The 25274-nt window shown below is 41.2% G+C and overlaps 1 protein-coding gene across 3 annotated transcripts in view; it reads left to right on the plus strand.

Annotated features, from left to right (window-relative positions):
• The window catches only part of CBLB (Cbl proto-oncogene B), a 657992-nt gene that overhangs the window by 288683 nt on the left and 344035 nt on the right, over positions 1-25274 (plus strand). For all 3 annotated transcript variants that reach the window (XM_053707540.1, XM_053707541.1, XM_053707542.1), the window contains exons 5-6: positions 17552-17673; positions 18566-18703. In XM_053707540.1, the coding sequence (XP_053563515.1) occupies positions 17552-17673; positions 18566-18703 (260 nt within the window). The remainder of the gene's footprint in view (positions 1-17551; positions 17674-18565; positions 18704-25274) is intronic.

Below are 25274 nucleotides of genomic sequence, written 5' to 3' on the forward strand. Positions count from 1 at the left end.
TGAAATATTATGTTGAAGCTACTAAGAATTTCCGAAAGACTTCTAGTCTATTTGTTATCTTTTCCGGTTCTAGGAAAGGTCAGAAGGCTTCTGCCTTTTCTTTGGCATCTTGGTTGAAATCTTTAATTCATCATGCTTATGTCGAGTCGGGTAAAACTCTGCCTCAAAGGATTACAGCTCATTCTGCTAGGTCAGTTTTTACTTCCTGGGCGTTTAGGAATGAAGCTTCGGTTGTTCAGATTTGCAAAGCAGCAACTTGGTCTTCTTTGCATACTTTTACTAAATTCTACCATTTTGATGTGTTTTCTTCTTCTGAAGCAGTTTTTGGTAGAAAAGTACTTCAGGCAGCTGTTTCAGTTTGATTCTTCTGCTTATAATTTCAGTTTTTTTCATTATAAGTTTTAAACTTTGTTTGGGTGTGGATTATTTTCAGCGGAATTGGCTGTCTTTATTTTATCCCTCCCTCTCTAGTGACTCTTGCGTGGAAGATCCACATCTTGGGTAGTCATTATCCCATACGTCACTAGCTCATGGACTCTTGCTAATTACATGAAAGAAAACATAATTTATGTAAGAACTTACCTGATCAATTCATTTCTTTCATATTAGCAAGAGTCCATGAGGCCCACCCTTTTTTGTGGTGGTTATGATTTTTTTGTATAAAGCACAATTATTCCAATTCCTTATATTTATGCTTCACACTTTTTTCTTATCACCCCACTTCTTGGCTATTCGTTAAACTGATTTGTGGGTGTGGTGAGGGGTGTATTTATAGGCATTTTGAGGTTTGGGAAACTTTGCCCCTCCTGGTAGGAATGTATATCCCATACGTCACTAGCTCATGGACTCTTGCTAATATGAAAGAAATGAATTTATCAGGTAAGTTCTTACATAAATTATGTTTTTTCCTCGGCGGAAGCAATTTTTAGTAGAAAGGTTCTGCAGACTGTGGTGCCCTCCGTGTAGGGTCCGCCTCCTTTTACTCTCCCATTTTTTTCATTCATTGTCCTCTAGAGCTTGGGTATTTTTTCCCACAAGTAAAGAATGAAGCAGTGGACTCTCCTCCCATTAAGATGGAAAACATAAATTATGCTTACCTGATAATTTCATTTCCATCTGTGGGAGGAGAGTCCACTGCTCCTGGTAGTTTCTTCGGTGAGCGGACCTAAATTTTATTTTATTCTTCTGGCACCATTTATACCCTAATATTTATCCTACTGTTCCTTGTTCCCTTGGCAGAATGACTGGGGGATGAGGGGAGTGGGAGAGGTTTTTAAGCCTTTGGTTGGGGTGTCTTTGCCTCCTTTTTGTGGCCAGGTTCTTAATTCCCACAAGTAATGAATGAAGCAGTGGACTCTCCTCCCATAGATGGAAATGAAATTATCAGGTAAACATAATTTTTTTTTTTTTTTTTTTTTTTTTTTAAAGGCTTCGGGTTTGCCTACGCTGCATCCAGGTGGATTATTTTGGCTGCCACCCTGCAATTTTCAGAATTCACCTCGCGCAGCCAACATTTCTTTGAGGATGCGTGCGCAACTGGCGACACAGGATGCGTTACAAACGAGATTATAGTATAGATAGTCTCACGCCTAAAAACAAGAAAAATTATATTATGTAATAATTGGTAATATTCAGAATTGCTACTTAGGCTATCCAAAGCACAAATGAATTGCATAATTTAACAACAATTGATAAGTCAATGTTGGATCATTTAAAATTGGCTTAAATAGACTAGATAGGCAGTAAAATCAGCCAGGTGGTGTGTTTATTAAAGGGATAGTAAACCCCAAAATTGTATTTTATGATTCAGATAGAACATTCAATTTTAAACAACTTTCCAATTTAATTATATTATCAAATTTTCTTCATTCTCTTGTTATCCATTGCTGAAGGTACAACATCGCACTACTGACAGGAAACTGAAAATATCTATTTAGCCAATCACAAGAGACAAATGTGTGCAGACACCAATTAGCAGCAGCTCCCACTTGTGTATGATATATGGGTATTTATTTTTTAACAAGAGATACTAAGAGAACAAAGCACATTTGAAAATGGAAGTGAAATTAAAAGTTTCTTAAAATGACATGCTCTATCTAAATCAGGCAAGTTTAATTTTGACTTTCCTATCCCTTTAAATACTTTCTGGGGAAACCACTGGAATACCATCAGCACAGTACCCTCTGTTTTACAAAAGTAATCTATTTTAAAATGTTGTCATATAGATGCAAAACAAGGGGGAAAATGTACCTTTTAAATAAGCTACTGGGGAAATTAAAATATCACTTATTTTGTAGCATAGTTGACTAAATATTTCAGAACACTGTCATCCTTGTTTATCTTGCAATGATACTTGAAATTGGGTACCATGCTTACAAACATCTGAACATTTGTTCTTCTTAAATACAACTGGAATGAACATAACATAGTAACATAGTAGATAAGGTTGAAAAAAGACTGAAGTCCATCGAGTTCAACCTATACAAATCTAAAATACTTACAAAAAGCTCCAGTTAAGCTTAAATAACCCCATTAAAATGTGACCCATTTAATACTAGCAATTATATCCATGAATTTTGTTTATATACAGAAATTTATCCAGACTATTTTTAAATGTATCTATGGTATTGGCATTCACTACCTCCTTTGGTAATGAGTTCCACAATTTTATTGCTCTTACAGTGAAAAAACGTTTCCGTTGCAGGAGATTAAATCTCCTTTCCTCCAACCTTAAATTATGACCTCTTGTCAGAACCAATTTTCTTGGAATAAAAAGAGCTTCTGCCATCTCTGTATATGGGCCTTGAATATATTTATATAAAGTAATCATGTCACCTCTCAAGCGCCTTTTTTCTAAAGAGAACAGACCCAGTTTGGCTAGCCTCTCCTCATAGGTTAATTTCTCCAATCCCCTTATTTGAAGATTGATTTAAAGATTTTGCCTAGTGAATGCTAGTGTGGTCAGAACCCCTGTGATTAATTTGTAAAGTGAAAGAGGACTTTGTTAAATATCTGTATCTGAGGATTGTATAATAAACCATTCTTTTAACTTGTCAAAGGCTGAACTTGATGCTTATAATATTCACTAAGACACATTATTATTATCTCTCATTTCTATATTTTTTTCCATTAACAGAAAGCGGTGTACTTACCAGGGTTTCACAGTTTACTGCTTATTTCTGGCTTTTAGATAAATATGGAAGTGTGAATACAATTGGCCTATGTGTTTGTGTTTTTTTTTTTTTTTTTTACTTTTATTACGTCTAAATCTCTAGGTAAACTGCAGTACAGACAAAAAAATGTAAAAGAACATAAAACAAGTTAATGTTTAGTTGTGCATAGTAACATACCATTGCAGTAAGCATTAGACCGTAAGGTCCAAATAAAACTTAAAGGGATACTAAACCCACATTTTTTCTTTCATGATTCAGATAGAGCATGCAATTTTAAACGACTTTCTAATTAACTCCTATAATAAATTTTTCTTCATTCTCTTTCTATCTTAATTTAAAAAGCAGGAATGTAAAGCATAGGAGCCGGCCCATTTTTGGTTGAGAACCTGGGTTATGCTTGCTTATTGGTGGCTAAGTGTCAGCCACCAATAAGCAAGTGCTATCCATGGTGCTGAACGCAAAATGGGCCGGCTCCTAAGCTTAACATTCATGCTTTTAAATAAAGATAGAAAGAGAACAAAGACAATTTGATAAAAGGAGTTAATTAGAAAGTTGCTTAAAATTGCACGCGCTATCTGAATTATTAAAGAAAAAATGTGGGTTTAGTATCCCTTTAAATGGTTTGAATGGAGCAGTGTCTGCTGCCTTTAGTGCTTTACCTCGTACTGCTTTACTTTGTACTACAGACTTTCCCGGGTTGCTGTAAAGATGGCGAACATTATTAAGAATGAATGAGAAAGACTCTGTTCTTCTTTTTCCCCTTCTTCATTTAAGAAATTGTTCCCAGTTCTGGACTCTGTTGTGGGGTTCTATCCCTAAAGTAAACGGTGATATCTCCACGCTTGCTAAACGCACTACTATCCCACTTGAGGATAGTAAGTCATTTAAATAGCCCATGGATAAGAAGCTGGAAACTCTATTAAAGGGACAGTCAACACCAGATTTTTTGTTGTTTAAAAAGATAGATCATCCCTTAATTACACATTCCCCAGTTTTGCATAACCAACACTGTTATATTAATACACTTTTTACTTCTGTGACTAACTTGTATCTAAGCATCTTTTGACCTCCCCTAATCACATGACTTTTAGTTATTATCTATTGACTTTCATTTTAGCCAATTAGTGCAGTGTCTGCCACTAGCCACGGGCGTGATCAATGTTATCTATATGGCCTACATGAGCTAGCTCTCCACTGTTATGAAAAGCAAATAAAAAAGAGACGGCCTTCAAGGGCTTAGAAATTATCATATGCGCCTTCCTAGGTTTGCTTTCAACTAGAATACCAAGAGAATAAAGCAAAATTGTTGATAAAAATAAATTGGAAAGTTGTTTAAAATTACATGCTCTATTTGAAAAATGAAAGGTTTTTTTTTTTTTTGTTTTTTTTTTGGATATGACTGTCCCTTTTAAGAAAAATGTTTCAGCATACAGGATATTTGTTCCAACCGGCAGCGGCTGTTGCTGCAGTTGCGGGAAAGGCTACCTATTGGTGCGACTCCTTATCTGAGCTGATTGAGGTGGAGGGTCCCCTCGACACGATCCAGGAAAGAATTAGGGCCTTACGGGTAGCTAATTCTTTTATTTGTGATGCAAATATGCAGATTATTCACCTGAATGCCAAGGCTTCAGGTTTTTTTGTGCTAGCCCGTAGGGCACTCTGGCTGAAGTCTTGGTCTGTGGACATGACTTGGAAGTCTAGACTTCTTTCCCTCCCATTCAAGGGAAAGATTCTTTTTGATCCAGGCCCGGACTCTATCATATCCACGGTTACTGGAGGCAAAGGTGCCTTTTTACCGCAGGAAAAGAAAAACAAACCTAAGGGACAAGGCCCTTATTTTCGTTCCTTTCGTTTTTGTTCCCAACGTCAGCAGCCCTCTGCAAAGCCGGAGCGGTCCAAGGGAACTTGGAAACCTCCTTAGTCCTTGAATAAATCTAAGCAGAATAAGAAGCCCGCCGAGTCAAAGTCGATCCGGCTTTGAATCTGGTAGGGGGCAGACTGTCACTCTTTTCAGAAGCTTGGTTTGAGGACGTGCAAGACCCGTGGGTACTGGAGGTCATCGCTCAGGGATACATGATTGGTTTCAAGTCTCATCCTCCCAGGGTCAGATTCCTCTTATCAAACCTGTCTTCAAGGCCAGAAAAGAGAGAGGCCTTTCTAGGGTGTGTGAGGGATCTCTCCGTCCTGGGGGTCATTGTACCGGTACCTCCAGCAGAGAGAAGTCTGGGATACTACTCAAACCTGTTTGTGCTCCCAAAGAAGGAGGGCACTTTTCGTCCAATTCTGGACCTAAGGTGTTTAAACAAATTCCTGTCTGTCTTATTGGAGACAATAAGGTCTATTCTTCCGTTAGTCCAGGAAGGACAATTTATGACCACGATAGACCTGAAGGATGCCTACCTTCATGTCCCTATACACGAGGGACACTTCAGGTTCTTAAGATTTGCGTTCCTGGACCAGCAGTTCATGGCTCTTCCGTTTGGTCTAGCTACTGATCCAAGAGTTTTTATGAAGGTTCTAGGGGCTCTGCTCACAGTGGCCAGAACCAGAGGGAATGCAGTGGCGCCGTACTTAGACAATATTTTGGTTCAAGCACCGTCTTGTCGTCTGGCAGAGGACCATTCGAAAGCACTTCTTTCTCTTTTTCAATCTCATGGATGGAAGATAAACTTAGAAAAGAGTTATTTTATTCCCAGTACCAGGGTGGAGTTCCTCGGTATGATAATAGATTCCATATCTATGAGATTATGTCTTACAGGCCAGAGACGTTACAAGCTAACTTCCAGTTGTCTTGCCCTCCAGACCTCCTTCAGGCTATATGTGGCTCGGTCTATGGAGGTAATTGGACTCATGGTGTCCTGCATGGACATCATCCCCTTTGCCAGATTACATCTCAGACCTCTTCAGCTGTGCATGCTGAGACAGTGGAACGGCAATCATTCAGATCTTTCTCAACAGATTTCTTTGGACAGCAGGTCGAGAGAAGCGCTATCCTGGTGGCTTTGTCCAGATCACCTGTCCCAAAGGACGTCGTCCTTGAGACAATCTCTCCTCCCGATTAACATCTTGGAACTTCGAGCGATCTTCAATGCTCTGAAGGCTTGGCCCCTTCTGGGTTTAGCGCAGCTTATCAGATTCCAATCGGACAACATAACCTTGGTGGCTTACATCAACCATCAAGTGGGAACGAGGAGATGCCTAGCAATGAGGGAAGTATCTCAGATTCTAGAATGAGTGGAAGCCCAATACTGCTCGCTGTCAGTGATCCACATTCCGGGTGTGGATAACTGGGAAGCTGATTTCCTCAGCAGACAATCTTTTCACCATCCCGAGGTGTTTGTGGAGATTTGCAGCAGATGGGGGACACCGGAGATAGATCTTATGACATCCCAGCTCAATTCCAAGCTACCAAAATATTGGTCATGGTCCAGGGACCCTCGGACGGAGCTAATAGATGCATTAGCAGTGCCTTGGAGGTTCAGTCTGATCTACATTTTGCCTCCATTACCACTTCTACCTTTTGTGGTGGCCCGCATCAAGCAGGAGCAAGCATCAGTGATTCTAATTGCTCCATCGTGGCCTCAAATGGTTATGGTTCGCGGATCTGGTGGGGATGTCCTCATCTCCTCTATGGAGGTTACCTTGTCGCAGGAATCTGCTGAAATAAGGTCCTTTTTTTTTCTTAAACAGTTAGAGTCCACAGCTGCATTCATTACTTTTTGGGAATTCAGAACCTGGCCACCAGGAGGAGGAAAAGACACCCCAGCCAAAGACTTAAATACCTCCCCCACTTCCCTCATCCCCCAGTCATTCTTTGCCTTTTGTCACAGGAGGTTGGCAGAGAAGTGTCAGAAGATTGAAGATAGTCTTTTATGGAGGGTAGTACTCTTCGAAATGGAACTGGAGTTTTAAGTAATCCTGTCAGCCTCTCAGTGAGAGCTTGGGTGAAAGTTAGAGTCCGGAGATGCAGGGAAAGACTTTCAGCGAAACCATCCCGACTCATATTAGCAGCTCCTAGGCAATCAGTGTTGACGAGTTTCGCTGCCTGCCTTTATTCACTCGAGTCCATGTCAGAAGTGAGGCTACTATCTGTCACACTTGAAGGGCCGTGTTCCTGTTCCACGGCGTAGATTCCAGTAAGATTGTTTCATTTTATTTTGATGTAAATGTAATGTTAACTAAAGAAGTCAGGGTCCCAGTGGGACTCCTTTATCTTATGGAATCAAGGGTTAATATCTTCTGAGGGGGGTTATTGAACAGGGGGGACTTTAATCATGTTTGTTATGTGATTCTGGCTGCTAACGTGTTGGGATGCTTGGGCTCATGGCTATTCGGAACATAATAGCCTTATCAGTTTGCACAAACCTTTTAGAATAGTGTACCTTTTTTCTTTTGGCTTACACGGTGCACCTCGTGACCGGGTGTGGTTACGTATTGCCATTTCCATACTCTGACCGAGTGGCGACGGAGAGAGTCTGTTTGTTAGTTGTCTGGTTCACAGGATGTGGTGAATGTCCCAGCAATTGGGGGTGTAAGGTGCTGTTTAGTGTTTGTCCATAATTGCAATCTCCAAGTTATGGAGGATTCTGATTTTTTAGAGACGGATATCTCCGATTCGGAGTATACATCTTGCGAAGAATATGAAATGGCCCGGGTTATCCATGCCCATCAGTTATGTTCCGATTGCTGTTCTAGAATACTCTCCCCAAATCAGGATACTGTCCGTGTTCTGTTAACCAGGGCCCGTCGACTGTGAGATCGCCTGATTGAGTTTGGCCTTTTGGGGAATCGTTGGCCTCTGAGGCTTCAAGGGCCCCACCCTCGGGGGCCGGGGTCGTCCATCGATTCGGCAGAGGAACATTTTGCCTTCTGTTATAGACTGGCACGTCTTTGTGTCCTACTAAGGCATGTTTTGGCGGTGCTGGAGGATTCCGGTCCTAGTGGGCCGAGGAATTCTCGGTCTTTTGTGCTGGATGGCAGATTGGGTTAGACATATGGGGATGAAGCTAATCTCCTTGACTTCTCCGCTTTTTCTTTTAAGTATCTGTTCCAGTTCTGAGCTTGGGAGAATGGATCCTCTGATCGGCTGGTCCGGTTAGCGTGCCCATTCTCCTTGGGCGTTCATCCACGGGTGCTGCCTTTATTTTATTTGATCCGGTTAGGACTTGTTTAATTTGTTTTAAGAAACTCATGTCTGTTAGAATTCTGTTTTAGGAACATTTTCATCTCTGGAACTGATACTTACGATTTTGTAGTCGTGTGGGCACTTCCTCGGAAGTTGCGCATTACTATATAAAGACATAGTTATGTGTATAGTTTATCGATCCCCACGGGTGGCTTAAATTTTTCTTGGACCTTGGACAGTTCCAGAGTGTTCTTGTACTAGGCAGGTACTGGTCGGATGCTAGCTGCTGTTCCTTATGGTTCATGTCACCCACGTGGTGCCGGTGTGCCAGTTATCCTGTCTGGTGCTGGATGTTCACTTTGTTCTAATATTGTTCCGGGCTCGGATCCTGCTAAGGTTTCATCGTGGATTCTGGAGGTCCTTTGGACTGGGAAACCGAAGTTCTCCTTTCCCTTATAGTTTGGAGATTTGGATGACCTCTGGAGTACCAGATTGGATGGCGATTTTCGTTTTCACTCTTGGTGTCTTCTGGACGACGGTTCTTGTGGCCTAGTGGCAGTACCTCTTGTAGGCTGCTGGGGCTACTTTTTTCCCTTCTTTGGTGGTTGGGTCATCTGGGTCTGGAGCTTGTCCTCCTTCTTTCCAGTATCTCGCTCGCTCTCATATATGGGAGCGCAGGGGTTTGGGTGATTCTGTCCCCCCCCCCTGCATTTTCCCCTGGTTAGCTGGTCTACCAGGAGTGGTGAGGTTACCATCGTTATTCCTTGTGTGGTGCAGGGATTTCCGGGAGGCTGATCCTGTAAGGATCTTTGGAGATTATGCCGTCTTCTCAACTTAGGGCTTCTTTGGAGCCTGTCCCTTGTTGCCCTTCGACCCTCTAGGAGGTCTAGCTCTTAAGGGCTTGCAAGCAGAGGGTCCTGGGTTCAGTTCCACCTCAGGGCTATTTTCTTAGACCTGTTAAGATGTCCTGCTAGGCTCTTTGGTCTAAATCTTGTGTGAGTGTCCAAGGACATTGGGATGTGGGATGCACAGCCCATGGTGCACTCCTCCGTATGAGGCAGCTTGATGGTTCCTAAGGGGGTTATAAAATTTGTCCGGTCCCGGTTCTGGGGGTCTGGCTTATGGCCATGTCTCTTGCCTGAGATTTCGGGATCTGGATTCTGGATTTGGTCCTGGGCAGTTTAGTTTCAACCTTTTAGGTTTTGGAACATCCGCTTGTCCCTTCAGGAGAGTCGGTTTTGTCTCTAATGGGAGATTTGGTTCCTGCCTGCCGGTTAGTTTTACTGTCTCTCAGACAGGATCCTACAGTGTCGTCAGTGGCAGCTATTGCACCTTGTTGTGGGCTCTTGGTTGTTTGTATCAACTGAGCTGGCGGTAAGGACCGAATGGTCTTTTCTCCATTGGTTTTGGTTTCCTGTTTCTCTACATCTTCTTCTCCATGCCTATGGATGGGGATTTGGTTCCTTTGCGTTTGCTCTCCTTTGAGAAGGTTTTGGAAGTATTGTATCCGTTGAGGTCCTGAAAGTCTTTATCTGCTCGTTTTTGAGAGGGTCTCCCTTCCTTGAGTGCACAAAGTCTTGGGGCCGGATTCTGATACTAGGACGCTGTAGTTCAGGGCCCTATCTTCCTTTTCGGGAGTGTTCCTCCTTTAGGGAAGGGAGCTGTGTAGGTTTTCTGGAACACAAGCACAGAGTTTTTCTGTCATGGCTTTGTGGTAGCATGCCAGATTTAAATAACGGTCAGAGTTGTTTCTCCATGGGTTTTGTTTCCCCTTGGGCCCCTCCTTACTCTTCCTGAGGTCTGGTTCAGAGAATTTTGTATACTATGTCTTTGGTCCCTGCCAGCCTTTTGAACTGGGTCCCTTACCTCGGAGGGGGGGGTCGGGGATCTGTGCTCTGTTGAGACTTGACTGTGTACTTTCAGTTGATTCTGTTCCCCTTACTTTGGTGGGGGTTCTCGGTTTCCATCCCTCCACTGGTTGCATTTGCTTCTGGTGTCGGACGCTTTTCTTGGGTCCGGATTTTTTCTGGACGGGAGTTGTTGCAGATATTTTTTGTCATGTCTCTGTGGGATGGTGTCCCACGATGGCTTAGGGTCGGCCTTGCTCAGAGGTGGCTCTGTTATCTCTGTGAGCCTATTTTATCTGCTAGGATAATTAGCCTACCTCTGTTTGTCTAGTTTAGCTATGTTTGACTAGTTGTGTCGGCTAGACTATGGTACAGTGGGGAGCTCACGGCTTCCTTGGAGCACCGTATGTTATATGGTGCTGAGTCATGTATATGAGGGTGGAACTTTGTTCTTCCTCGTGATCGCTTTTTCAGAGGTATGGAGTTTCTCTCTGGTCCTTGTCCTTCTAGGGAGTTTATTTCCCTGGGCGGTGGTCCTATAGCAACCTTGGGTTTGCTTTAGTTTTTTTTTGTGAGGTTTCTTATTATCCTTGTTGGTGGTCCTTTAGATCTTTTTCTTGGGTCCTCTGTTCTCCCCCTTGGGGGTAGAGGGGTGTTCTCTTCCCTCGGGTCGGGGGTACGTTTTGTGGGAGCCAAAAGCTGTGGGGCTTGGCTCCTAGGAGGCCTTTGTGCTCAATTGACTCTAGGGATTCTGAGTGGTCTCTAGCACGGCCTTGCAGGTTGTTAACTGATGGCCAGTTACTTGGTCCTTTCTGGTTTTTACCCCTTGTTTTCTAGTGATAGTTTTTTTTTTTTTTATCCGGTGTTGGGTAATTTAAGGCTGTGGTGCCCTTCGAAGGGGCCGCCTCCTGTACCTGCCCTTTGTTTGCATTCAGTGTGCTCTATAGCTTGGGTATTGTTTTCCCAAAAGTAATGAATGCAGCTGTGGACTCTTCCCATTTAAGAAGAAAAACTTAAATTATGCTTACCTGATAATTCTCTTTTCTTCTGATGGGAAGAGTCCACAGCTCCCCGCCCGCATTTTTCTCTATGGGGCGGATGTAATTTTTGTTCTTCTGGCACCTTTTTTACCGCAATATTTCTCCTACTGTTCCTTGTTCCCTTAGCAGTATGACTGGGGGATGAGGGAAGTGGGGGGAGGTATTTAGTTGAAATAATTTTTATTATGAAAACATCATATTTTATACATCACAATCTTACAATATATTCAAATAAGCCTTGATATTACCACATTCTTATAATCTCCTCCTCCTAAAGGATAAAGTCTTAGAGTCCTGAGGGACTATCCTGTTCAGAATGGAGGACAATTAAGAGTATGTTACACATATAGCCTTCTGGCATTTTCGGAGTACTCCCCGTACATGTTCAATCTCGGACGGTCCGTTATGCAGAATCATTTACTCCTTCCCTTTCTTATTTTCTACCATCCCACAGAACTGATGTGGTCATTCTTAGCTACTTTTTGCAAGACTATGGCTGTCTAATTTCCTTTCTCTCTCCTTTTTTTTTTTTTTATAAACAAACTTTGAACACAAACTTTAAACCGTAAACTTTAAACATTTCCCATTGAGCTGTAAGAGTATCATATTTGTGTCTCTAATTTACTTATAAGATCTCCTTATGTTAGTTAGTTTTGGCTACTTTAGAGAGTTGTATTTGTACGGAATTTCGTTCTTCATGAACAGTGCATCTATATCTATTCTTTATCCAATGCACCCAAACCTTTTGAAAATGAGTGGTAGTGCCGTGTAACCTTGATGCAGATTCTGACATCGCATATACATTATCTAATTTATGAAGTACTTCTGACCAGGCCGGTGGACCTGTTTTCCAATGCTTAGCTATGCATGTCCATGTGGCTGTACACAGTATATTAATAAATACATTGGTAGCTGGTACATGTAGCAGGGCCTGCAAAGCCGAAAGTGTTATAGATTTATCTAGTAGTGTACTTAGAAGTCTAGAGAGCTCGTTCCAGATTGGTTGTATTTTAGAACATTCCCACCACATGTGTATTTAATTTCCAATATTTGTGCAGCCCCTATAGCATAGTCTACTATTCTGTAGACTATGCTATAGGGGCTGCACAAATATTTTGGAACCCTGTAGAAATCTAATCAGGTCAGATTGCAATTCCCCTAGATTATATTGTGGGACTTTAATTGGTAGTGCCCGGAAAAAATACAAAATTCTTGGAAGAATGTTCATCTTAATAATTGATAGTCTACCATACCATGTGAAACAGCCTCCCTCCATTTTCTGATGTCCTTCTTTATAGCCTTAAAGATTGGCACATAGTTTGCCTTGTATAGCCCCTCAAATGTGTTTGTTATGTTAACTCCCAGATATTTGAGGTGGTTTTTAGCCCAAGTAAAATCAAAATTCACTTAGATCAACTTACATGTGTGTGGTGGTAGTGTCAGTGGAAGGGCCTCACATTTGTCTGAGTTAATTTGGAATCTTGATATTTTTGAGAATTCTTCTATCACTTGGTACAAGTTAGGCAAAGATCTTAGGGGTTTTGTCAAAGTAAGCAGAATATCATATGCGAATAACGTAAGTTTGTATTCCTTTGAGTTGAGTCTAACTCCTGTGATGTCCGCTGCGTTTCTTATACATGCCGCTAAAGGTTCTATACTGAGTGCAAACAAGAGGGGTGACAGCGGGCATCCCTGGGGGGTCCCATTTAGAATTGAAATTGGTCTGGAGTTGTATCCAGCCGCTCTAATTATTGCCGTTGGGGTAGAGTATAAATTTTTGATGGCCGTTATAAGGGTCCTTTAAATCCCATATGAGTTAATGTATTGAACATATATTCCCAATCAACTCTATCAAACGCCTTCTCCGCGTCCAAAGAAAGAAGCAGAGAAGGCGTTTTCGTCCCCACCAAGTACTCCACCAGAGACACCATGCGCCTTACATTATCTGGGGCTTCCCTGCCGGTTTATAAATCCTATCTGATTGGGGTGTATCAGGGAGGGCAGATAGGATTTAAGTCTATTTGCCATTATCTTGGCAAATATTTTTAAGTCTTGGTTGATCAACGACATCGGCCTATAACTTTGACACTTTTTGGGATCCTTTCCTGGCTTGGGTATTACCACTATTTTAGATTGCAGCATCTCCGACGGAATTAGGGTGCCACGCATAATGTCATTACAAAATTTGTGTAAATGTGGGATCAATATTTTCAGAAACAGCTTGTAGTATTCTCCCGAGAACCCGTCTGGGCCCGCTGCTTTGCCTATTTTAAGGTCTTTTATTGCAAGGGTGATTTCTCTTATCGTAATTTCTGAATTTAGTGCTTCCGCTCCTGTATTATCTAGTTTCGGGAGATTCGCTTTTTGTAAAAATTGGTGTGTAAGTGTCCTTGTCTGTGGTATGTTGAACCTTTTTCCCATCATATAATGATTCATAGTATTGTGCAAAACAGTCTGTTATTTCCCGAGGATGAGATGTTAGTTTGCCATCTATTCTCTGAAGTTGCGGTATAGCTAGATTTTTTGTCCTTTCTCTCAGTTTATGGGCTAGGAATCTATCTGGTTTGTTTGCATATAGAAAGTACTGCATTTTTAATTTGTGAATAGCTCTAAGGGAATTCTCGTTTAAGACCTTTTATATGTTAGTTTATCTAGTGTCTCTGTGGATAATGTTTTTTGGTGTTGTTTTCTAAAGCTTCTATTTCCTGTTGAAGAATATCAACTTTAGCTTTTCTCCCATATAATGCTTTTTCCTTAATTAGTAATCCCCGAATACATGGTTTATGGGCTGCCCAGGCAATCGTGGGGCCAGTCTCCGAGTTTGTATTTATTTTCCAGTATTCTTTTAGGTTACGTGATATTTTGTCATGCAGGACCGGTTGTTTCAAGGGGATTGGGTCATAGGTCCACAATCTTTGTCTGGATATATTAACCAGACCTTCTAATTGTATCAAAATAATAGAATGGTCTGACCATACGCATGCATAGATTGTGGAACTATCTAGGCTGGGAAGTAAAATCTGACCGATATCTATATAATCCAGCATGGTGTAGGATTTGTGTGCTGGTGAATAATAGGTGTGGTCAGTTGGCTGTCCGTATAGTGCTGTCCAAGAGTCTATAACGTTATGATTCTCTAGGGATACCTTAATGATTTTGGAGATAGAGTTATGCCCCATTTGTTTATTTGCCAGTTTGGATGGTGGATCTACCCTATGTGTCTTTAAATTAATGTTAAAATCTCCAGCTAATATGATTCTTGATTGTGACCACTGTGTCAATAAATGTGATAGGCTGAGAAAAAAGTCATGTTGCTGTTCATTCGCTGCATAAATATTGCATGGGTAGTCAGGGTGTCTTGTATGCGTCCTCTCACTATAAGATATCTCCCCTCCTTATCGGATATCACCTCCTCTTTTAAGTTGATTGAATTGTGTATAAGTATGGATATTCCTCTCTTTTTCTTTTATATCTGTTGTGGAGTGCAAGTGCTGTGTGAAGTGTCTACTCCAATATTTAGGTATTTGTTGGGTTTTAAAATGCATTTCTTGCAGGAAAATAATGTTGGCTTTTAGGTGGTTATATTGTGTTATTGCCGTTTTCCTTTTGTTATCTGTGTTCAAACCTCTTACGTTATGTGAGATTATTCCCAGCTTGGACATAATCAGCAGTCACCCCTGAAGGAGGTATTTAAAGGGACACTGAACCCAAATTGTTTCTTTTGTGATTCAGATAGAGCATGCAATTTTAAGCAACTTTCTAATTTACTCCTATTATCAATTTTTCTTCGTTCTCTTGCTATCTTTATTTTAAAAAGGCATCTAAGCTTTTTTTTTTTTTTGGATTCAGAACTCTGGACAGCACTTTTTTTATTGGTGGATGAATTTATCCACCAATCAGCAAGCACAACCCAGGTTGTTCACCAAAAATGGGCTGGCATCTAAACTTACATTCTTGCATTTCAAATAAAGATAGCAAGAGAATGAAGAAAATTTGATAATAGGAGTAAATTAGAAAGTTGCTTAAAATGTCATGCTCTATCTGAATCACGAAAGAAAACATTTGGGTTCAGTGTCCCTTTAAGCCTTTGGCTGGGGGTGTCTTTGCTTCCTCCTGGTAGCCAGGTTCTGAATTCCCAAAAGTAATGAATGTAGCTGTGTTCCCGTCACAAGAAAAGAAAATTATCAGGTAAGCATAATTTAAATTTTTTTCATCAAAATCTAGATTCTCTGAGGATTTCTGCGTGGTGATTGAGCGTTTAGTCTTAGCCAAGAGATGTTTTTCTGAGAGAGTTATTGATGCTCTCATTCAAGCTCGTAAGCCGGTTACTCTATCATAATGTGTGGAGTACCTACTTGTTCTGGTGTGAAGAGCGTGGATTTCCCTTGCATAAGGTCAGGGTTTCCAGGATTATTTCTTTTCTCCAGGATGGTCTGGAGAAGGACCTATCGGCTAGCTCTCTTAAGGGACAGATTTCGGCCCTATCTGTTTTACTGCACAAGAGGCTCGCTGAGCTTCCAGACGTCCAGTCTTTTGTTCAGGCTCTGACTAGAATCAGACCTGTGTTTCAACCTAGCGCTCCTCCTTGGAGTTTAAAGTTTTGCAGAGGGCTGCGTTTGAGCCTATGCACGGCCTTGACATTGAATTACTATCTTGGAAGGTTCTCTTTTTACTGGCTATTGCCTCGGCACGCAGAGTATCTGAGATGGCTGCCTTGCAGTGTAAGCCCCCTTACCTAGTATTCAATGCTGATGAGGCTGATCGTACTGGGTTAGATTTTCTTCCTAAGGTTGTTTCTGATCGCAACACAATCAGGAGATTGTTGTTCCTTCCTTGTGTCCTAGCCCTTCTTCTTCGAAGGAGCGGTTACTTCATAATTTAGATGTGGTTCTGGCCTTGAAGTTCTATCTTCAAGCCACTAAGTAGTTTAGGCAGACTTCTTCCTTGTTTGTTGTCTATTCTGGGAAGCGTAAGGGGCACAAAGCCTCGTCCACTTCCTTGTCTCTTTGGTTGAGGAGCATTATTTGCTTAGCATATGAAACAGCGGGACATAGGCCTCCTCAGAAGATTAAGGCTCATTCTACTAGAGCAGTGGCTTCCTCTTGGGCCTTCAAGAATGAGGCATCTATGGAGCAGATTTGTAAGGCGGCTACCTGGTCCTCCTTACATACCTTTTAAAAATTTACAAGTTTGACATTTTTGCTTCGGCTGAAGCATCTTTTCAGGGGAAAAGTTTTGCAGGCTGTTGTGCCCTCAGATTAGGTTCTGCCTCTCTTTTTACCCTCCCGTTTCATTCAGTGTCCTCTAGAGCTTGGGTATATGTTTCCCACAAGTAAGGAATGAAGCCGTTGACTCTCCTCATATTAAGTTGGAAAACATAAATTATGCTTACCAGATAATTTCCTTTCCATCTGTATCAGGAGAGAATGACTGGGGGATGAGGGTAGTGGGTGAGGTATTTAAGCCTTTGGCTTGGGGTGTTTTTGCTCCTCCTGGTGCACAAGTTCAGTATTTCCCACACGTAAGGAATGAAGCCGTGGACTCTTCTCATACAGATGGAAAGTAAATTATCTGGCAAGCATAATTTGTTTTTATTATGTTTTTATTATTATTCAATGTTGTTTAGTTCTCTCAATATTTAATAAATATTAATCCTGGGTGAACTCAGGAGCGTGCTTGTGTCTTTAGCCATCTGGCAGCAGTGTTTGCAACAATGATATAGCAATGTTATACATAGGTGCAACCACTGCTGCCATAGAATACTATAGTCACATGCATTCTCCTGAGCTACTATCAGCATACCTAGGTTTACTCTTACACAATTGATACAAAGAGAACAAAGCCAATGTAATAATTGTGAATCATGTAGGTTTCATTTTGAATTTACTGTCCCTTTTAATTATTTTGTCCATTTATCGTATAAAGAGGGCTTGATCCTTTTTTTTTTTTTTTTTTTTTTTTTTTTTAAATATATTATCTTTATTTGCTCAGTGTCTTGCAGTTCAGCAGTTGTATTTTATTACTGTGTATTTTATGACCTCTTCTATATGTGTAATAGTTCAGTGTCGAACCGGTAAACTCACTTTATAAAAAAAAACCAACTAATTACATATCTTTTTAAATCAATAATTACATTTTGTATATAACTATATATAACTATATATATATATATATATATATATATATATATATATATAGACAAACCTCTAGGTGCTCGGAGACATTTAATAACATTTCTGTATAGTGGGTTAGGTCTGTAGAAACCGTTCCTGAACACATGGCCAAATTGGTGTTTATATACAAAGGCAGTTTTAAGCAATTTATTATTCTGTGTTTATTCTTCACCATTTCTTATTTATTTTGTAGCCATGGGGATCTATATTAAGGAACTGGAACTTTTTAGCTGTAACCCACCCTGGCTATATGGCGTTCCTTACATATGATGAAGTTAAAGCTCGTTTACAGAAATATAGCTCCAAACCTGGGAGGTAAGAGGTTTACTGTAAATAAGAACCAGAAATAAATAGCAAATTTTTGTCCCTTGATTACGTTCAGCAAATATTTTAGTTCCTCAGTTTTATTCCATGAAGTGTTCTCCCCATAACAGATGCTAAAACGCACAATTTCTGTTGACCTGTATTTGTTGCAAGCCACTAACCCTATTTTTCCTGCTGTTTTTAAATACTTAGAGACAGTGTTCTGTAAAATTATTTTCTCCTTGTGTTTCAAATAACTTATACCTGTAGCAGAGTTTAAAATGGATACTGTCGTTTTTTTTTTTTTTCTTTGACCAAAATAAGAAAGGGAAAAAAAAAATTGTTTTCATTTCCATATTTGTATAAACAAGTCAATGTCCATAAAAACAGACCTGGAAATAGTTTGACAGAGAACTTATGCCCAGGAATTTTTTTTTTTTTTAAAAGATATTTTTCCCCCTAAAGATTGATTTAAACCTGCAGTCATTTTTATTAGTTTGACCCTGGTTTATGGTTGGTAATGTGATCATTTTTACCATCAACCATCTGATATTTAGGTGGTTGTGAGAACTCCTCTAGTTGTTATGGAATCCATAATTCATTCATTCATTCATTCATTCATAGAATCCATTCTTAGATTCCCACAGTAGATGTTGTGCACAAGCTGGTGCCATGTGACATGTCCCCTCAGATATTTACGGTTGCTCTATACAGTAGCTAGGGACTAAATAGTTTATCTGAGGCAAAGCTGTTCTACAGACTTGCATTTATTCTCTCTTACACTGGTAGGCTGTTGGTAAATAAAGATCTCTAGATGAAATCTTGTTACATTTAAGACTTTTATGACTACTTTATGCCATTTCAGTCAGATCTTTAAACTTGATATTGTTGTTTTGTTTCACAGTTACATTTTCAGATTGAGTTGCACAAGGCTTGGTCAGTGGGCTATTGGCTATGTGACTGGTGATGGGAACATCTTACAAACAATACCTCATAATAAACCCTTGTTTCAAGCTCTGATTGATGGCAGTCGTGAGGGATTGTAAGTAGCTATTTGTTCTTTGGATATCTTTACTGGAACTATCTTTCTTCAAATTATATTAGTGATTTATATGAAATCTATTAAAGAAGTTATTTTTTAACCTTATCATTAGAGCTCATTTAAAACCATACTTTGCAATGCATAACTGCAGCTTATAGTAAAACAATTGATTGTTTATGGAATTGTGCGTTTTTCTATATATTATGGTCATATAACCTTTTTTTTTTGGTACCATAACAATCTACAGAGCCCAGATTTAGACTGTTAGTCAAAATGATTATTCCTCTAATCTAAATATCTTATAGAAATGCTTGAGCACTAGTGGGAACCTTGGCCTGGCTAGCAGTAGACATAAAATGGCTCTCTTTTGGGGACAAGTCGAGCATCTTGTTTATTCTGTTTATCTGCAGAAAAAATAGGCAATATTACAAGAACAGCTGTATTTAGGACAGTTTAATTTTTAAAATCCTATTTTCTCAGTTCTGGCACAGCGAACAACTGCTAACTGATGCAATATTATACTAATGCTATAGATTATACTTATCCCTGTAGACTTGATCTCATTCAACTGATATAACCTAACTGCACGTTTTTTGCATTTCTATTTTCTCCCTTTCTTTGTGATTTCACATTATGAATTATGACTAAAGAAAACAGTTTTCTCTTGTTAAGTGTATCCAGTCCACGGATCATCCGTTACTTGTGGGATATTCTCCTTCCCAACAGGAAGTTGCAAGAGGATCACCCACAGCAGAGCTGCTATATAGCTCCTCCCCTCACTGCCATATCCAGTCATTCTCTTGCAACTCTCAACTAAGATGGAGGTCGTAAGAGGACTGTGGTGTTTTATACTTAGTTTATTTCTTCAATCAAAAGTTTGTTATTTTTAAATGGTACCGGAGTGTACTGTTTATCTCAGGCAGTATTTAGAAGAAGAATCTGCCTGCGTTTTCTATGATCTTAGCAGAAGTAACTAAGATCCTTTGCTGTTCTCACATATTCTGAGGAGTGAGGTAACTTCAGAGAGGGAATAGCGTGCAGGTTTTCCTGCAATAAGGTATGTGCAGTTAAAATATTTTTCTAGGGATGGAATTTGCTAGAAAATGCTGCTGATACCGAAGTAATGTAAGTAAAGCCTTAAATGCAGTGATAGTGACTGGTATCAGGCTTATTAATAGAGATACATACTCTTATAAAAGTGTATTTTAAAACGTTTGCTGGCATGTTTAATCGTTTTTTTACATATGTTTGGTGATAAAACTTATTGGGGCCTAGTTTTTTCCACATGGCTGGCTTGAATTTTGCCTAGAAACAGTTCCCTGAGGCTTCCCAATGTTGTAATATGAGTGGGAGGGGCCTATTTTAGCGTTTTTTTTTGCACAGCAAAAATTACAGACACAGACATCCAGCTTCTTCCTGCATGATCCAGGACTTCTCTGAAGGGCTCAAAAGGCTTCAAAAGTCGTATTGAGGGAGGTAAAAAGCCACAGTAGAGCTGTGGCAATTGTTGTGACTGTTTAAAAAACGTTTTTGTCATTTGTTATTCCGTTTTTGGTATTTAGGGGTTAATCATCCATTTGCAAATGGGTGCAATGCTCTGCTAACTTATTACATACACTAAAAATTTCGTTAGTGTAACTGCATTTTTTCACTGTTGTTTCAAAATTTGGGAAAATTTGTGTTTCTTAAAGGCGCAGTAACGTTTTTTATATAGCTTGTAAACTTGTTTTAAAGTGTTTTCCAAGCTTGCTAGTCTCATTGCTAGTCTGTTTAAACATGTCTGACACAGAGGAACCTACTTGTTCATTATGTTTGAAAGCCATGGTGGAGCCCCATAGGAGAATGTGTACTAAATGTATTGATTTCACCTTAAACAGTAAAGATCAGTCTTTATCTATAAAAGAATTATCACCAGAGGGTTCTGTCGAGGGGGAAGTTATGCCGACTAACTCTCCCCACGTGTCAGACCCTTCGCCTCCCGCTCAGGGGACGCACGCTAATATGGCGCCAATTACATCAGGGACGCCCATAACGATTACCTTGCAGGACATGGCTGCAATCATGAATAATACCCTGCCAGAGGTATTATCTAGATTACCTGAATTAAGAGGCAAGCACGATAGCTCTGGGGTTAGGAGAGATACAGAGCGCGCAAATGCTGTTAGAGCCATGTCTGATACTGCGTCACAGTATGCAGAACATGAGGACGGAGAGCTTCAGTCTGTGGGTGACAACTCTGACTCGGGGAAACCTGATTCAGAGATTTCTAATTTTAAATTTAAGCTTGAGAACCTCCGTGTATTGCTTGGGGAGGTATTAGCTGCTCTGAATGACTGTAACACAGTTGCAATTCCAGAGAAATTGTGTAGGCTGGATAGATACTATGCGGTGCCGGTGTGTACTGATGTTTTTCCTATACCTAAAAGGCTTACAGAAATTATTAGCAAGGAGTGGGATAGACCCGGTGTGCCCTTTTCCCCACCTCCTATATTTAGAAAAATGTTTCCAATAGACGCCACTACACGGGACTTATGGCAGACGGTCCCTAAGGTGGAGGGTGCAGTTTCTACTTTAGCAAAGCGTACCACTATCCCGGTTGAGGACAGTTGTGCTTTTTCAGATCCAATGGATAAAAAATTGGAGGGTTACCGTAAGAAAATGTTTATTCAACAAGGTTTTATTTTACAGCCCCTTGCATGCATTGCGCCTGTCACTGCTGCGGCGGCATTCTGGTTTGAGGCCCTGGAAGAGGCCATCCAGACAGCTCCATTGAATGAAATTATTGACAAGCTTAGAACGCTTAAGCTAGCTAACTCATTTGTTTCTGATGCCATTGTTCATTTGACTAAACTAACGGCTAAGAATTCCGGATTCGCCATCCAGGCGCGTAGGGCGCTATGGCTTAAATCCTGGTCAGCTGACGTGACTTCAATGTCTAAATTACTCAACATTCCTTTCAAGGGGCAGACCTTATTCGGGCCTGGCTTGAAGGAAATTATTGCTGACATTACTGGAGGCAAGGGTCATACCCTTCCTCAGGACAGGGCCAAATCAAAGGCCAAACAGTCTAATTTTCGTGCCTTTCGAAATTTCAAGGCAGGAGCAGCATCAACTTCCTCCGCTTCAAAACAAGAGGGAACTGTTGCTCATTCCAGACAGGCCTGGAAACCTAACCAGTCCTGGAACAAGGGCAAGCAGGCCAGGAAGCCTGCTGCTGCCCCCAAGACAGCATGAAGGAACGGCCCCCTATCCGGAAACGGATCTAGTGGGGGGCAGACTTTCTCTCTTCGCCCAGGCGTGGGCAAGAGATGTTCAGGATCCCTGGGCGTTGGAGATCATATCTCAGGGATATCTTCTGGACTTCAAAGCTTCTCCTCCACAAGGGAGATTTCATCTTTCAAGGTTATCAGCAAACCAGATAAAGAAAGAGGCATTCCTAAGCTGTGTGCAAGACCTCCTAGTAATGGCAGTGATCCATCCAGTTCCGCGGACGGAACAAGGACAGGGATTTTATTCAAATCTGTTTGTGGTTCCCAAGAAAGAGGGAACCTTCAGACCAATCTTGGATCTAAAGATCTTAAACAAATTCCTCAGAGTTCCATCATTCAAAATGGAAACTATTTGGACCATCCTACCCATGATCCAAGAAGGTCAGTACATGACCACAGTGGACTTAAAGGATGCCTACCTTCACATACCAATTCACAAAGATCATCATCGGTTCCTAAGGTTTGCCTTTCTAGACAGGCATTACCAATTTGTAGCTCTTCCCTTCGGGTTGGCCACTGCCCCGAGAATTTTTACAAAGGTTCTGGGCTCACTTCTGGCGGTTCTAAGACCGCGAGGCATAGCGGTGGCTCTCTATCTAGACGGCATCCTGATACAGGCGTCAAGCTTTCAAATTGCCAAGTCTCATACAGAGATAGTTCTGGCATTTCTGAGGTCGCATGGGTGGAAAGTGAACGTGGAAAAGAGTTCTCTATCACCACTCACAAGAGTCTCCTTCCTAGGGACTCTTATAGATTCTGTAGAGATGAAAATTTACCTGACTGAGTCCAGGTTATCAAAACTTCTAAATGCTTGCCGTGTCCTTCATTCCATTCCACGCCCGTCAGTGGCTCAGTGCATGGAAGTAATCGGCTTAATGGTAGCGGCAATGGACATAGTGCCATTTGCGCGCCTGCATCTCAGACCGCTGCAATTATGCATGCTAAGTCAGTGGAATGGGGATTACTCAGATTTGTCCCCTCTACTAAATCTGGATCAAGAGACCAGAGATTCTCTTCTCTGGTGGCTTTCTCGGGTCCATCTGTCCAAGGGTATGACCTTTCGCAGGCCAGATTGGACGATTGTAACAACAGATGCCATCCTTCTAGGTTGGGGCGCAGTATGGAACTCCCTGAAGGCTCAGGGATCGTGGACTCAGGAGGAGAAACTCCTCCCGATAAACATTCTAGAATTAAGAGCAATATTCAATGCTCTTCTAGCTTGGCCTCAGTTAGCAACACTGAGGTTCATCAGATTTCAGTCGGACAACATCACGACTGTGGCTTACATCAACCATCAAGGGGGAACCAGGAGTTCCCTAGCGATGTTAGAAGTCTCAAAGATAATTCGCTGGGCAGAGTCTCACTCTTGCCACCTGTCAGCGATCCACATCCCAGGCGTAGAGAACTGGGAGGCGGATTTTCTAAGTCGACTTTTCATCCAATGGAGTGGGAACTCCATTCGGAGGTGTTTGCTCAACTGGTCCATCGTTGGGGCAAACCAGAACTGGATCTCATGGCGTCTCGCCAGAACGCCAAGCTTCCTTGTTACGGATCCAGGTCCAGGGACCCGGGAGCAACGCTGATAGATGCTCTAGCAGCTCCTTGGTTCTTCAACCTGGCCTATGTGTTTCCACCGTTTCCTCTGCTCCCTCGACTGATTGCCAAAATCAAACAGGAGAGAGCATCAGTGATTCTGATAGCGCCTGCATGGCCACGCAGGACCTGGTATGCAGACCTAGTGGACATGTCATCTCTTCCACCATGGACTCTGCCTCTGAGGCAGGACCTTCTAATACAAGGTCCTTTCAATCATCCAAATCTACTTTCTCTGAGACTGACTGCATGGAGATTGAACGCTTGATTCTATCAAGGCGTGGCTTCTCCGAGTCAGTCATTGATACCTTAATACAGGCTCGGAAGCCTGTCACCAAGAAAATCTACCATAAGATATGGCGTAAATATCTTTATTGGTGTGAATCCAAGAGTTACTCATGGAGTAAGGTTAGGATTCCTAGGCCTTTTCTATGTGCATGAGACTTGCTAATTTGTGTTTACCTAGGACTTTTGTAAGCTTATATTGATGTGGCAATTGCCTTCCTTAATCAGTCATTTATAAACCGTTTCCTCTCCTGCTCTAGGTACCAGTATTGCTCAGATTAGGTAATATTGTTGGGGTCAATCCCCTTTTCTCCAACATAGGTGTGTCCGGTCCACGGCGTCATCCTTACTTGTGGGATATTCTCCTCCCCAACAGGAAATGGCAAAGAGCCCAGCAAAGCTGGTCACATGATCCCTCCTAGGCTCCGCCTACCCCAGTCATTCTCTTTGCCGTTGTACAGGCAACATCTCCACGGAGATGGCTTAGAGTTTTTTAGTGTTTAACTGTAGTTTTTCATTATTCAATCAAGAGTTTGTTATTTTCAAATAGTGCTGGTACGTACTATTTACTCAGAAACAGAAAAGAGATGAAGAATTCTGTTTGTATGAGGAAAATGATTTTAGCAACCGTAACTAAAATCCATGGCTGTTCCACACAGGACTGTTGAGAGCATTAACTTCAGTTGGGGGAACAGTTTGCAGTCCTTTGCTGCTTGAGGTATGACACATTCTAACAAGACGATGTAATGCTGGAAGCTGTCATTTTCCCTATGGGATCCGGTAAGCCATGTTTATTACGATTGTAAATAAGGGCTTCACAAGGGCTTATTTAGACTGTAGACATTTTTTGGGCTAAATCGATTGATATTAACACTTATTTAGCCTTGAGGAATCATTTATTCTGGGTATTTTGATATAATTATATAGGCAGGCACTGTTTTAGACACCTTATTCTTTAGGGGCTTTCCCTAAGCATAGGCAGAGTCTCATTTTCGCGCCGGTGTTGCGCACTTGTTTTTGAGAGGCATGGCATGCAGTCGCATGTGAGAGGAGCTCTGATACTGATAAAAGACTTCTGAAGGCATCATTTGGTATCGTATTCCCCTTGGGTTTGGTTGGGTCTCAGCAAAGCAGATACCAGGGACTGTAAAGGGGTTAAAGCTTAAAACGGCTCCGGTTCCGTTATTTTAAGGGTTAAAGCTTCCAAAATTGGTGTGCAATATTTTCAAGGCTTTAAGACACTGTGGTGAAAGTTTGGTGAATTTTGAACAATTCCTTCATGTTTTTTCGCAATTGCAGTAATAAAGTGTGTTCAGTTTAAAATTTAAAGTGACAGTAACGGTTTTATTTCAAAACGTTTTTTGTACTTTCTTATCAAGTTTATGCCTGTTTAACATGTCTGAACTACCAGATAGACTGTGTTC

The sequence above is a fragment of the Bombina bombina genome, chromosome 3 (genome assembly GCF_027579735.1).
Source record: "Bombina bombina isolate aBomBom1 chromosome 3, aBomBom1.pri, whole genome shotgun sequence".
In the NCBI taxonomy this organism is placed as follows: domain Eukaryota; kingdom Metazoa; phylum Chordata; class Amphibia; order Anura; family Bombinatoridae; genus Bombina; species Bombina bombina.